The sequence below is a fragment of the Pieris napi genome, chromosome 9 (genome assembly GCF_905475465.1).
Source record: "Pieris napi chromosome 9, ilPieNapi1.2, whole genome shotgun sequence".
In the NCBI taxonomy this organism is placed as follows: domain Eukaryota; kingdom Metazoa; phylum Arthropoda; class Insecta; order Lepidoptera; family Pieridae; genus Pieris; species Pieris napi.
Window position 1 is genome coordinate 7,666,770 of NC_062242.1, and position 13,591 is coordinate 7,680,360.

The window sequence follows — 13,591 nt, forward strand, 5'->3', positions numbered from 1 at the left end:
CTTAAGTCACAGAATTAAGGAGATTTTTAATTTCATTTATCGCGATTTTATAAAAATTATTAGTACGAAAAATAGTGAATGAAAAGATTAAATTGGTTAAAAAATCTAAGCCCTAGGACGTCACTTATAAATTTAATTTAAACCACATTTCTTAGGCTTGTTCGAGTTGCTTTCATACGAGTTTATTAATTATTGTTCAATCATTTTAATCCGCAATATCTTAATGTATGAATGATACAGCTTAAATTCTATGCGTTTACTCTCAGGTAATATTTCTAAATGAAATATTAAATATAAATATTATATTGAGAGTAATCTATGTATCTAAAAGATGGCTTTAAAAAGCGTTATAGAGTAAAACAACTTGTAAATAAAATATTTATTCTAATACGTCAGTCACGTGACAACACTACACGTTTAATTCAAGAATTTTTAGTTTATGTCATTACAGGTATTGTCCGTTATAGCGACCGGTGCAACGCCATTGCCTAGAGATGAGTTTTGGCGGGTATAAATTGATAAATGTTAATTTTGAATTTTTAAATACTTAAAAGAATTAAAAATAAAAATTAGTATACAATCTATAATCACTACTAAATAATCTGAAATTGTTTATAAAATCTTTTTTTCGTTTATAAGGAATTTGACTATTCTCAAATAGCAAATACGGTGCTGGCTCTGATAACATAAGCCACAAGGACCGTAAAGTGGATAATCTAAGTTCATACTTTCATCTAGTAATGGATGCAGAAATCCTTTATTGCTATCGTGTGTTTTATGTGCACCTTGCCATCGTATTTATTTGAACAACTGTACTATAATTAAAAATTCTCACACTCACAGTCTTTTATTATATTTATTTAAATTAATGACTGTTTCTACTAAATACAGTTATCGTATATATAAACTATTCTAATATAACTATCGTATATAAAAACAATTTAAAATCTCTGGTGGTTTTTATTTTGAAATCTCGCTGTTGCCATGTAATGCGTTTGCTGGAAATCAGGTAAGGGCCTTGATGGGATGGAATCTCGCTGTTGTCCTGAAGGGCCTTAACAGCTCAGCACGGGCTGTTTTGACGAGCATAGCTCGGTCGGAATAGTCTTTGTCCCAGGGCGTCTCCTGCGAGACTTGGACCTCGGCTTGGACCGTCGCTGGGAAAATCACCTCAAGGGCAGGACGGAAGCTCACTGAAGTGAGCGCAGTACGAAGTAAGGGACCTCGTCTTCCCCAATGAAGGCGGTTTTTTACTCCGATTGCAACCATTAGGGTAAGATGGGCACTTTAAGGTGTTTTTTTCATGGAATGGACTCTCGTGAAGCGTAAAAGGTCTTGACAGCTAAGCTCAAACAGTTTCGGCGTGATTAGCCTCCACAGCCTTGAGGTGTACACAGTCACCACACTTGTACACAGTCACATATATTTCTTAAGCACGGGTTAAGATATTAACGTTGTGATATCGCATCATCTTTTGGTGAAAAGGTGTTTAAAACGTTATAATTTAGCAAAAAATATACTGTTAAAATCGCTTTTCAATACCTAATACGTAATAATAATATTACACTACTTAATTCAACGTTATAAATGCTATTTAGCAGTCGTCAGTGTTATGAATTCGCATTTATTAGTTAACGTTTTATTTATTGTTACAGTACTTGCGTTAAGCAACTTCGAACACATTCAATAACCTCTGCATTTGTTACGTTCCCTTACCTGAAACAAAAAAAAATCATAAATTACAAAATTAATTAGACATAAAATGTACAACAAACGCCGTTGTACGTAATCGTTTTAATCATGTAAGAAAATGAATAACAATTAAGTAAGGAATAGACAAGAGTCATTTATTACGTCCTAATTGGTTATTACCCTACATGGAGGTAAGTATCTCATATGCTGGATGTGTCCTTATTACATGTTTCCTTAACTACTATATTCTTTAATTACTTCCTATATGACATACACATTAATTTGCCCATATTGATAGCTTAGACTTCAGAAGCTACTTTGCATAAGAAATTTACTGAACAGGAACCAGGTATCCAATAGTGACAGCGATTCAAACTTTGAGATTGTTTTTAATGTAATAGGAGGCAAATGGGCAGGAGGCTCACCTGATGTTAAGTGATACCGCCGCCCATGGACACTCACAATGCCAGAAGGCTCGCAAGTGCGTTGCCGGCCTTTCAAGAATTGGTACGCTCTTTTCTTGAAGGAACAAGCTCTTTATCTTAATTAAATTCCAAGCGTAGCGTTATTAATATAAAGTCATTATGTAAGGAGTTTTAATGCCGATAAAATAGTATTTAGTCAATTATGTTGATATTGGTTTTACAGAGTGAGCTATCTGATCAGATAAGTGCTCGTACTCTGTAACATCCAATAATGACAATACCTATTCCGAAGTTTTTGTTGGCAAGTTTGACGTAGTTCTCTCAACATCCGTAATGCTGTCGCAAAATTGGGATCGCTGTCAGTATTGTTATTGGAAGTTACAGAGTAAGGACTCTGATCTTAGAAACAAAACGCAAATAGTTTTTTTTATGAATTACTTAATCATAAGGTGACCCATTTGCCTACTAAATATTATTTTAGGATACATATTACATACATTTTATTGATTTATAAGAAAAATATTTTTATTTGATTTTACCTTCTAGAAATATAGATAGAGATTTCAGAATTGGTATTGTTCGTGTTTGTTAGACTGGGCTAAGATGGCTGAAAATTTAAATGCTCTTTAATCTAATTTAACGTTTGTAGAATTCCCTTTATTTGAATTTCGTTATTAACAAAAGTCACATACGTATTTTGCTAAATAATTACAACAGTATGAAATTTTATATTTATTTAATTTGTAATAAAAGTTTTTAGCCGTGATAGCTTCAGCATGCGTGCTCTCATCCTGAGTTAAGTTCGACCACGTCGCATCACGTGTCCATTGTTGAATATAATGTCTACGTCCGCATTTAACACTCACTCCACTTAGGCCGTTTGTCCACCGCCGCCGTCACCGGGACGTCACCGAGAACGAGATTATTTCGGGCAGAGTTTAAGATGACGTGACGGCGATCGTGTGTCCACCGCACCGATATATCGATATATGTAGTGTATGGACAAGAACAAACGTGTACAGCCGTCATAAAACCTTGCCGAGTTCTAGCGGACACGCCGAACTACTCGAAAGATCGGCGGCCGGGATGACGGCGCTCGGGTGACGGGCGTGCGGTAGACATATGTATGTCACCGGACGGCGGCGGTGGACAAACGACCTAAGACCCAAAACGTTGACGGCGAGTCTCAGGAACAGAAGGTTATTCGCCTATTAGATAAACAAATCACGAAATACATACAAAAATAGATCCAGAACTAAAGGTTGTAGTTCCACTGTTTTTTTTGCAGTGAAGTGTTGGATATGTGAAAAAAAATGTATACTTATTCAACTCAGAAGTTGAGAATATCAGTAAGTATTGAAATAACATTCTCCATATCATAAGACAAGTAGTTGCCAGAACTCTCGTCTGTACAATCAATTATTATTTATACGATCCTGTATAATCCTATCAAATTTATTTTCTCAACAGCTTCCGATTCAATAAGGGATATTCATTTCATTGAATAATATTTATTATTTACGAAAGATGGCGCACTCGGCGAGATTGTGAAGATTTCATTTCAATTGTAGTCGTTTTGATGATATATAACGGCTTGGTTAACTTTCGTTTATATTCATTCGAAATTTTGTATGTTAAAAGTTAAAATAGATGAGATGTATCCGGAAACTATTGATTTTTTATCTGTTTATATGCCACAGAGGTAGTACGATAGTTTTTAGTAACCCTTCAACTTTATGAGTAGAGAATTCTTGTGGTGCTTTCACAACTGTGCAAAATAAATAATGAAAAATTAACACACTTTTAAATTGTTCTTTTATATACTGTTAATACACGAAAATAACAAAATGTAAGTTATCTTTGTAAGTTAAATTTATAAACGCCTGCACTGATGATACTATAAATTAATTACATTTTTAATCTAACTAACAAGGTCTGTTTCAAATAACAATTGCCAACTCAAATACCCAAAATTACTGACATTTAGACGGTATCTGTAAAAAAGAGTTAAACCGTAAAATTTCGAGCAATTCAAGTTTTAAACACCTACGCTACAGCCGGCAAAGGCAAAAACGGATAAAGGAAAAACGTAGGAAAAATTCGGAGTTGTCGGCTTTTGCGATACCTGTTTTTTGCTTCTTTTTTTTCCTTTTTTATTTTCACATTCCAGCGCAACCCGAATCAGTTCTACATTGGCAGGACGCAGCAATTTCCTACTCTGTGTTACTTTGTTTTATTCTGTTGTAGAGATGAAGCTTTTGCTTTCACATTTTTGAATTTACATTGGTAATATTGCCTTGTTTTTATGGTATAACAAAAAATATTGGATTTTCCAGACTATTCTTTGTATAGTATCAATTTCAATGGAAATAACGCTGTAAAGGTCAATATGGAATTATATTATAAAATTACAATAAATTAAGAAAGTTTGCAACATTTGCTTACAGCCTTGCGAATCTGTAACTTACTTTTCGAACTCACACAGCGGTAAGGTCCCTCCTTGTAGTTTATTGTTTATCAGAATGCCAAATCGTAAAATGACTGCTTTACAACTGATGTGAGCGCGACCGCCGCTGTGAAAACCGCTGTGTGAGTTCGAAAAGTGAGTTACAGAATCGCAGGGCTGAATTATGAAGCCATATGATGACGCTGTTCTACTTAGGGGTTTCCCAGTACTGGCTGTTAGTTGTTGTACAACTGTCTGGGCCCTTGTACCCATTTATATTTAAAACAATTCAAAGTAAATAGTAATATTGACATGTATCGCCTACTCTGTAGCCGCACTGACTCTCTGAAAATTAAAGTATAGTTTAATAAACCTCCCATATATTACGTTTGATAATGAAAATCTAAAATGCTACGAATATGCTACCAGTGCGAGTGCTACGAATACCAAGCAGACGCTACGATTCGGCAAGTTCACATGTTAGTAATATAAAACATAGTCTACGTACAACGTACATAAAATAGACGCACAGACAGATTTACGAGCAGCTAAGTACCCGATGGCCTCACGTTCTCACCATAAAACTGTTTCAATTCAACCTCTGAAGGATATAGGAACTATTTTAACATATTTTTCAAGAGAATCTTAATAAAATGCTTTACGTAAAATATGTTGTTACTAAAGTTTATCAAATTTATTAAATCAAATGGAACTTAAACGTCTGCAAAATATTTTTTTTTATATATATATTTGTGCATTAGCCAGCGTCAAGTATAGGATTTTTTTATAATTCGTTTGTCTTTAGAAATTCGACCGTGTCCTCCATGTACGGTTTAGGCACTCGCCCGGTACCGCACAACCCTCCCAAAGGCCGAGAACAAAATTAAATTAATTTAAAACTTGCCCTCGAACCGGGAATCGAACCCGGTACCCCTCACCTAGCTGCCACTAAATAAGACCGCTAGGCTATGAGGTAAAGCAAAATATTTAAAAGTTACAAGAACCGATATTTTTAAAAGAAATAAGGTAATAACAGCCCCTTTAAAGCAAATCCTCTTTTAATGAAGCCGATGCACGCTCAATACGCTCTCAATTCTATGCAGTTTTATTATTTTTTGTTCAGTATTTTAAAAAATATTAAAGCTGTCTCAAGTGTAGTCTGTTTTTAAGAGTATAGTTTATGAAATACAAATGTTTTGCTTAAATTTTAAATGAAGGATGTTTTTAACAATTGTTAATCTTTGTTGTTGTTGCTCTTTAAAGAGCAACTCATATTATCATTATTATTTATTATTATAGTATGTGTAAACGCGTTTTAGTTTGTATACTAAAACTGCTGGAACATTAATAAAAAATAAACTAACTACGAGTGGGCTTCTATTTCTGACTATTTTCTTGTAATCTATATATCTATAGCAGGGGATTAGCTTTTTTGTTTTCACTACTAGTTTTCTTACTTACCATCACCGTTTAACCTAGTATGATTAATAATATATTGAACCATAGTCTTACGTATTTCATTAATAAAACATATTTTTGCGTTCATTATTTAAATATATTCCAAATTCTTATTATAAGCACAACAGTTTAGATTAATTTTAAGTTGACAGCAAAGAGGTTTTAAAACTTCAACGATTATGTAAAAACCTTCATAATATCGGTCGACAGCTGATCGCATATTAAATTTTAAATATCGAACAAGCTCGACGGCTGACGTTCAGTTTACCGCGAAATCTCTGTCATGGCGGATGTTAAGGGGTTAACACATAAGGGGTGATATTCATGGTGCATGCTAAACGAGGGTTGTAAACTTTCAAAATCACAATATTATTATATTTAATTATTATTTTTAGTTTTAGGTAAACAACTATTTGGAACAAAAGTCAAATAACTTTTCCATTTGTCAGTTAAGTTATAGGACTGTCAAATCGCAAAAACTGTTGGTAATAGGTACAACAAATAAAGCCAAATTTTTCGGAAACTCATAAAACAATCCCGAGCTCTAATATTCCCGTAATGACATAAAAGTTCGACAAGTAATAAAAAATCTATCGAATACAATTTATTCGCGTACCGTAAATTTTCGATGAAAAAACCTATCAAAGTACATTTTCTATGTGAAGCAGAAGCCATCAAAATTCGCGGCAGTTTCCCCAGCTGAGGATATTGTAAGATACCTTATATTAAAATGTAATAAAATTCTCCAACGCTAATATAATTTCGCGGTATGGCCCGCCTATTAGGTCGGGAGTTCATGTATTGCCATTTAATTATGTTTATATTTTTTATGTTATGATCTACATAATTATAAATATAGTATATTAAAATATTCCACTTCATTTTATACTAAAACGTTTTATTTATAATTTTCGACTAAAACGCATCATTTTACTATCAATTATAACTAATATGATTACTTAAGCTCCATTAAATCTCCAAGAATTTACAAAAATATAATTGAAATAAATAATATTAAAAATAAAATATTTCTTCTCAAAATGTTCAATAATGAACGTCGTTGTACACCTGCCTTAACAGGGAGTGTGGGGGCGCTGTCGGCAATCAATCGATAGGCGACCCGTTGCCAAGCAACGATCACGTTCCAAAATAAACAATCAGAGGCTCGCCCGTGAACAAATTTGCTTTCTTATTTTATTACTCGTGTCAACATTTTATAAAGATATTATCCGATTTTGTATCATGTTCTAATAATGGTGTTGCTACCGCCGTGTACACCCGATCTTTGCGGGAAAGATTTCAGAAACTCCTTGAAGAAACCGAGCCCAAACTATCCCTATGGAAAGAAAAAGGTGCGGATTGTCCCTGCTTTTACTATTCAGGCAATGCAGAAGAACACAAAAGTGTTGCCGCCTCCAAAATGCGGCGTTCTCGATCCTTTGCCCCCGAGACCGACAATGTTCAGAAGATGTTATCAAAGGGGTGAATTTCCTCTCTCTATTGAGTTCACCAGCAGCGGGAAACGACTACAGTGGAAGGTACACTTGAATGCTCTTTACATGTGACAGATTTATTCGATTTTACTAATGTAGGTTTCATTGAGTGAATTTGTAATTTTGTGCATAGTTACCAGCGACGCATTTCCGACATGTGGTTGCTTTAAAAGAAATCAAAGTACTATTTTCATCAGAATTACGCCTGTTTATACTATTTAAATAGAGAAATTATATTACCATTCTGAAATAATATTTTCAGGTACCAATAGAAAATTTGGATTTTCATCATTACTTGCCAATTTTTTTTGACGGGCTCGCAGAAGGAAACTACCCATTTAACTTTATTGTTGAGAAGGGAATCCATGATTTGGTCACAAAAGGGTCATACAAAATATTACCTGTGGTCCCACAATTAATAATACCTATTAAAAGTGAGTCTTATTAACTATATATATTATTTTCATACTCAAACAAAGATGAAATATTGTTTAGGAATTTTTACCTAGCTACAAAATTTATTTAATATATTTTTTTGCAGCGTCGTTGTTTATTAGATTTTAATGAATAGTTTTAGTTGTAAAAGATAAAATATCTCAAACCTCATAAAATCTACGCAAAAGTTACTTCGCTTAATTTTTTTCAGTTTTGAAATACATATTGTTCCTAATAATTGTTATAGCAATTCAATTTAAGCGGATGATTCCTAAAAACTCCCATCCATGAGTTCAGTAACTCGAGCCGAGATTTAGAATTGAGTGCTTCTAAAATAATAGAATTCCCATCTCTCAAATTCGTATGTAATGCGATCAGCGTGTTATTTCTTTATTGAAATCCAACGCAAATAATTTGTAATTCTAGTAATTTTATTTATATAAAAACTCAGATCTTAGTGACTAGAAATTTGGTAGATTTTACCTCGGTCCCACAATCGTATTATATACATATACAAAAAAGTATTTTGTTGTTTCTAATACGAAATCTAATACGATTCCAGAAAAATCATTTTATTCCTTAAAAGCCAAGATAAGCCCTTGCCCATGCTTTACTTTATCTTCTGCACGTTAAATATATAAGATTTAGAATGTGTACTATTTAAGTAGGAGTAGTTCTGTTCTAATCAATATGAATCAATGGCAGTATAAGGTTTAAAGCATAAATACTCAATGCGTTAAGCGTCATGAATTATTAAGTCGCAATCTTGTTCTAACACAGAATGTTTGTTTAGATGCGCTCGCGACAAAGCGCCCCTCGGTGCTGTGTCATGCCCTCAAATGTATACAGATGCTTGTGACTGGGAGCGACCGGGTTGGGGAAGCGCTTGTACCTTACTACAGGCAAATTTTACCAATCCTTAATCTGTTTAAGGATCGAAATCGTAAGTGAAGATTAATATTAATTAAAACCTTGAATGCTCTGGACGTTCTCTTGTTTTTACGTGCGGAGAAACAAATATCTACACTAATATTATAAAGAGGAAAACTTTGTTTGTTTGTTTGTTTGTTTGATTGTAATGAATAGGCTCATAAACTACTGGACCGATTTTAAAAATTCTTTTACCATTCGAAAGCTACATTATCCACGAGTAATATAGGCTATATTTAATGTTGAACCAAAATAGGGTTCCGTAAGATATTAGGGTTTTTCGGACACAAGGTGTAATAAATCAACCAAAAAAGTTACTTATTTTGCGTACCCTGCCTAAACTATTAAAGATAGAACCATAAAATGTTGTAGATCTTATAAATATCTACAAAAAAGTCCGCGACACACTATACCTATCTATGTCGAGTGAGGCACAATAACCATAAATGATAAACATGGCAAAACGACGTTTGCCGGAGCAGCTAGTAAATAATACTTTTAAATAGTAAAGATTACATAATAACCAATGATTATAGACCATGTGTTAAGTATTACGAGTATTTGTTTGGTAAAAAGTAACAAATTTAAATATTTATGTTTCCCTCTTCGTACAATGTACCAATAAACACTGTGTAGGTGTGAACATAATGTAAAGTTATATCTTTATTTCAAAATTACTAATCATAATTATGTAATATCCCTACAACCCGAATTTTATCTCCAACGTATCATCACAATATGGCGGATTATGACAATCATCAATCATGCGTACAAGCATCAAATTGACGGCTATACGATATTGTTTTCAGTCTAATAGACTTGTCGGTTCAAGTAGATTAATTACGTTGTCAGGGCAACGTTGTACGTCGAAATACGCCGTGAATTTCTGTCGTCACGTCGTCACCGTGGTCTGACACCCGACCGCATTGTTACTGAATTGTGAGCGCGTCGGCCTCGTGTTACCTAAGCTGGATAAACGAGCGGCTGTTTGTCGCAAGAACCTGCAACAGAGTTCTTAAATAGGCTATGGCTGATTTATATTTTAAAAAGTTTTTATTTATAATATAAATTCTGAAATGGTGAATATTTTGTCCTCAAGACTCTCGTTTCGTTACAAACAAAATGAGTAAATATAAAATAAATTCAATTTTTTAAACGGTAATTGCAGATTGCCTTTTTTGATAAATTTTTTTTATCACATTAATGTTAGAAATCGTAAGTGAAGATTAATATTAATTAAAACCTTGAAAGCTCAGTCAATACTCTGGATGTTCTCTTGTTTTTATAAAAGTGTGAACATATTTTGTATAATATTACCTAGATATAAAGTTTGATTTAAGTTTTTATTAATATTAAAAAGTATGAAATGATGATAACGTTGTCCTCAAGACTAGTTTCTCTGTGGAAATAAACATGACAAATCATTATTTAAATAGTTTAAGCTTAATTTAGACATTTATGAATCATTATTTGTGTAACAAACAAAATAAGTAAATTTACAAATAATTTAAGTATTTAAACGGTAATTACAGCTTAAACATATTTTGCAAAATATTACCAAGATCTAACGTTTGGTCATGCGACTATAAAGTCGCAAAGCTACACGACGTTCCCTCATTTCTCGTGTTGCCAAATAGTTGCGGCCGAGGTTTGGCGCCTCTTCCGTGACGTTTTGTGTCGTTTACTTTAGCGGGTAATGTTTGCAAATTACATACCTCTTTAGTACCTGACACACAAGTCATTCTTGTGTGCTAAATCTCAACGTAAACGGGAAGGAACGGACATATTTGTTTGAAATGTGGTTTCTTTGTACGTAAAAATCTCTTTAAAGCCCTACTGGCTTTAAAGAGATTTTTACATACGATTTTGTATTTCGCTTTAACTTTTCCTACAAGTTTAATGAATCGCATGTATCGTTACTTAATTATGAATTATGTATGATTATAAATGATGGCGAGAAACTAATGAAATGATAACAATGATAAAAACCTGTTGCGCTACGACCTTGTAGGTCCAAGATTTTTTATCTGTTTCGTGGTCATTAACCTTTTTAATAGGCAAGTACCTACTTCCGTATTAAAACGAATCACCTGATCAGCCTGACACATTGTCGAATTTTTGTTTTGTTTCACGATGTTTTCCTTTACCATACGAACGAGTGTTAAATGCGCACTTAGAAAGGAAAAACAAACGCACGCGCAACATTCACCAGCTATTCAAATGAATGATTAAAATGATGTGAGTAAAATATGCTAGACTATGCATCGTAATTCTTGAGACAAAATTATTACAGAAAACTAACAAATGGCGAACGTAAAAATTCTTATAATCGTTTTTTAACATAACATTTTTGTTTCAGGAAATATGGGGTCAGGTATTGATCACACATCTACCCGTGGAGAGAACGTTGCAGATTTGATAGAAGACACTTTGCAAATACTCGAACGCTATGGAGGACCGGATGCATTTATCAATATAAAATATATGATACCCACATATGAATCTTGCGTACAGAATTAGGTTCTCTATTTTTAGCTTGAAACGGCTACAAAGTAAAATTAGAAAACCATATTTAAATTATAATTACATATATAAAATTCCGTAAACTTCACACAACGCTTCTTTCTAATGCAATATTAAATTTTAAAGTCTGATTTAGTATACTCAATGAAATATTGTTATTTACATCTAAAGTACAAGTTAAATTAGTTTTAGTATTAGTGCCATTATCCATTTCTAAGAGATTAATTAGCATAAATTCTGTTAAAAGCTTCGGTAGGCTGTAAAATACGTTGTTTTGTACCAATTATTTGTTACGTTTTTGTTATGATGGTATCTTTTTAGTCGTTGTTAATTTTTTTTTATTAAATTTTGTTATATTTGAAAAAGCAATAAAACGTTGAAATCGATTCATCTAAACTTGTGTTTGGACTTACACTAATTTTCATCGAATTTCCATTACCGTACAAAAACCAGCTTCCAAACGAACCACAAGTTTTAAGAATCGCATTAGACTAATAATTGAGCTATGCTTAAGATAAAGGTAAGTATAGATGTCAGCAAACATTATGTATCCGGTTCGAACGTGTTATGATCCCCTCACAAGGGACCTGGTCAATATTTGGAGCGGGGCAAAGCACTTTACAAGCGAAGCGTAGAGATCTATGCATGTGATTTGCATCACAAATAATATTAGTTTTAGATGACGTATATCATTTACATATTGTGGTTTCGTTTCTTTGTATCAAGGTTGTTGCAACCTTTGAAAAATATACTCAGTAGTTAAGATAATTTTGAAATATGCCCGGGTGAGATCGCTCTAAAGCGATAGGGCCGCCAATGGCTCTCCTTTTTATTGAATTATTTTAATCGCACTATTTTTCAGTATACTTGAAAATAAAAGTGTTAAATAATAAATAAACAGGAGCCAAGAGTTTACCGTGGCTAGGTCTCTAGATAATATTCAACCAATTCAGGTTGCTTAGCGGTACTCATACATTGTAATGTGATTCCCACTGAAACAATTACTGTTTTGGGTTGGTAAAGACTATAATATTTGTCTAGCTAGTATAGGCTTAAATTACTAGAACAGACGCAGCAATGTATATGGAACACAACATTTAGAGCGCTTTGTTAATTACTAATCTATTGGCTAAAAAAATATGTCAAAATAGCATCGAAAGAAGTGTTCTAGGTCTGAAATTGAAAGATGGTGTACAACTGGATGAAATATAAAAAAAATTACAAAGTTTAGAAATGCTGTTACTTCTAGTAAAATATTGAAATGGAAATGGACAGGACATGAGAGAAATCAAAGATAAATGGACGGAATGGCTTCCTCGCTATGACAAAAGAAAACGGGGAAGGCAAATAAAAAGATGAGAAGATGATAAGTAGAGTAGCTGGCCCTATGTTATGCTTATATATGCTACATAGCATAGCTACGCAAAGCTAGACACCGAGAAGAGTGGAAGCTCTCAGAGGAGGCCTATCCAAGAACAAGCAGAAATTAACCGGCCTGCTGATTAATTACTTGTGTTCATAGTACTTCACATTTGTATGTACTATGATAGGTATTTTACAGTAATTAAGGCTATTATTATATTATTATTATATCCTATTAGCTAAGTGACTTAAACTTATTGGCAAAGTCTGTGTATCAAAAATCCCTGCTTTATTCATATTATTTAAGAGACTTAATTAAAACGAAAATGGATACGCTTTACAAAATACTTATAGCTTTTCCTTAGTTAATATAATGCCAATATAACATAGAAAAAGTAATGCTAGTAATAAAATATATGATATCCGAGGCTCTTTGATGTCGCCCGTCGTATATAAGGTGAAGAGTTTTATGATATGCGCGATATGAGCTCCTAGTATTAATATCTTCAAGAACCTTAGTCTATGGCATTTATGCGAGAAGCATGACGTTTATAGATTAATAAATCAGAAAAATAATTATTGTAACATTAACACCTGTATTGCGTGTAACAATGATATGATTTCATAAGTAAAAAATAAAAATAAATCAGTGGCGCTACAACCTCTTTAGTCTTAGCAGATTTCTGAATCCGTTTCATGATCATTTTTAAATTTAATAGGCAAGTCGGTGATCAGCCTCCAGTGCCTGACACACGCCATCGACTTTTTGGGTTTAAGACATGTCGGTTTCCTCGCGATGTTTTCCTTCACCGTTCGAGCAAATGTTA

The 13,591-nt window shown here is 33.4% G+C and overlaps 2 protein-coding genes across 4 annotated transcripts in view; one reads left to right on the forward strand and one right to left on the reverse strand.

Moving 5' to 3' along the window:
• LOC125052711 (CUGBP Elav-like family member 3-B) overlaps positions 1-13,591 on the reverse strand; it is a 447,174-nt gene that overhangs the window by 264,305 nt on the left and 169,278 nt on the right. The gene's annotated exons all lie outside the window — the stretch shown is intronic.
• Positions 7,128-11,788, forward strand: LOC125052714 (parkin coregulated gene protein homolog). Its single transcript, XM_047653707.1, has 4 exons — positions 7,128-7,559; positions 7,777-7,948; positions 8,743-8,892; positions 11,239-11,788. The coding sequence occupies exons 1-4, from the start codon at positions 7,275-7,277 to the stop codon at positions 11,397-11,399; spliced, it is 768 nt and encodes a 255-aa protein (XP_047509663.1). The 5' UTR covers positions 7,128-7,274; the 3' UTR covers positions 11,400-11,788.